This window comes from Dipodomys ordii, unplaced genomic scaffold (assembly GCF_000151885.1).
Source record: "Dipodomys ordii isolate 6190 unplaced genomic scaffold, Dord_2.0 Scaffold806, whole genome shotgun sequence".
Classification (NCBI taxonomy): domain Eukaryota; kingdom Metazoa; phylum Chordata; class Mammalia; order Rodentia; family Heteromyidae; genus Dipodomys; species Dipodomys ordii.
In genome coordinates, this window is record NW_012268022.1 from 17,142 (window position 1) to 18,574 (window position 1,433).

General features: G+C 51.8%; 1 protein-coding gene across 1 annotated transcript in view; it reads right to left on the reverse strand.

The window, feature by feature from the left end:
• Positions 1-444: 444 nt before the first annotated feature.
• Positions 445-1,433, reverse strand: part of LOC106001908 (cartilage intermediate layer protein 1-like) — a gene marked incomplete at both ends in the record, with an annotated part of 3,130 nt that continues 2,141 nt past the window's right edge. The window contains one exon of the mRNA XM_013036850.1: positions 445-714. Coding sequence (XP_012892304.1) covers positions 445-714 — 270 coding nt within the window. The remainder of the gene's footprint in view (positions 715-1,433) is intronic.

The window sequence follows — 1,433 nt, forward strand, 5'->3', positions numbered from 1 at the left end:
GCTGTCCCTCAGCTCTTCAGCTCAAGGCTAGCGCTCTACCACTTGAGCCACAGCACCACTTCCGGCTTTTTTCTTTTCTTTTTTTCTTTTTTTGCTTATGTGGTGCTGAGGAATCGAACCCAGGGCTTCAGGCATGCAAAGCAAGCGCTCTACCACGGAGCCAACTTCCCAGCCCCCATATTTCTACTTTCTACATTTGTTTTCTGGTTAATTGGGGATAAAAGTCTTAGGAACAACCCTGCCTGGGCTGGCTTCGAACTAGGAAACTCAAATCTCTGCTCTCTAATTAGCTAGGATGACTGAGCTATCGGTGCCCGGCTACCACTTGGATTGCATTGCAGAGTCAAATGCGTGCCTGGGAGTCATGTTCAGGTCCAGGTTGGGCCCATCTAAGGTTGGAGGGGGGCCGAGATGGGGTGGGGTGAGGGGGAGTCCCGCACTCACCTGGTGGACAGAGGAAGCGCACAGTGTAATTGGAGCAGTTCTGGCCAGGCCTCTGTTCCCGGTTGAGGCACCAGAAGCCCTCTCGGGGATTGCCATGGACCACTTGGCCATTGCTGCCTGCAGGTATCCAGTCAGTGGTCCGGGCCTCCAGCCGGAGGGGCCGGGCACACACTCGGTCCCCATAGTAGAAGCGAATGGCGTCCAGGCGCTCATAGTCACCCTTCCCGCCTGGGTGGTCGATGTTAAACCACGCTGTCCACTCACCGGGACCTGATGGCACAGATTGGGGGAGAAGCCATCGCTGCAGTGACAAGTGACACCTCCTTTCCTGTTTGATCCTTTGAGAATCTTCCCTGGACCTGCTCATCACCCCTCCCCATCTCTTTTGGGTTTTTTTAATTTTTTATTTTTATTGATTGACTGATTAATTGATTTTTTTGTCACTCATGGAGTCTGAATTCTGGGCCTAGATGCTGTCCCTCAGCTCTTCAGCTCAAGGCTAGCGCTCTACCACTTGAGCCACAGCGCCACTTCCAGCTTTTCCTGCTTATGCGGTGCTGAGGAATCGAACCCAGGGCCTCATGCATGCAAGGCAAGAGCTCTACCACTGAGCCACCTTCCCAGCCCCTCTTTTGTTTTTCAGTTGGTCATGGAGCTTTAACTCAGGGCCAGGGCACTGTCCCTGAGCTTTTTTCTTTTTTTGCTCAAGACTAATGCTCTACCACTTTGAACCACAATTCCACTTCCAGTTTTCTAGTGGTTAATTAGAGATAAGAGTCTCAAGGAGCTGGGTGCCAGTGGCTCACACCTGTAATCCTAGCTACTCAGGAGTCTGAGATCTGAGGATCATGGTTCAAAGTCATCCCAGGCAGGAAAAGTCAATGAGACACTTATCTCCAATAAACCACTCAGAAAACCAGAAGTGACACTGTGGCTCAAGTGGTAGAGTGCTAGCCTTGAGCTGAAGAGCTGAGGGACAGCGCCCAGGC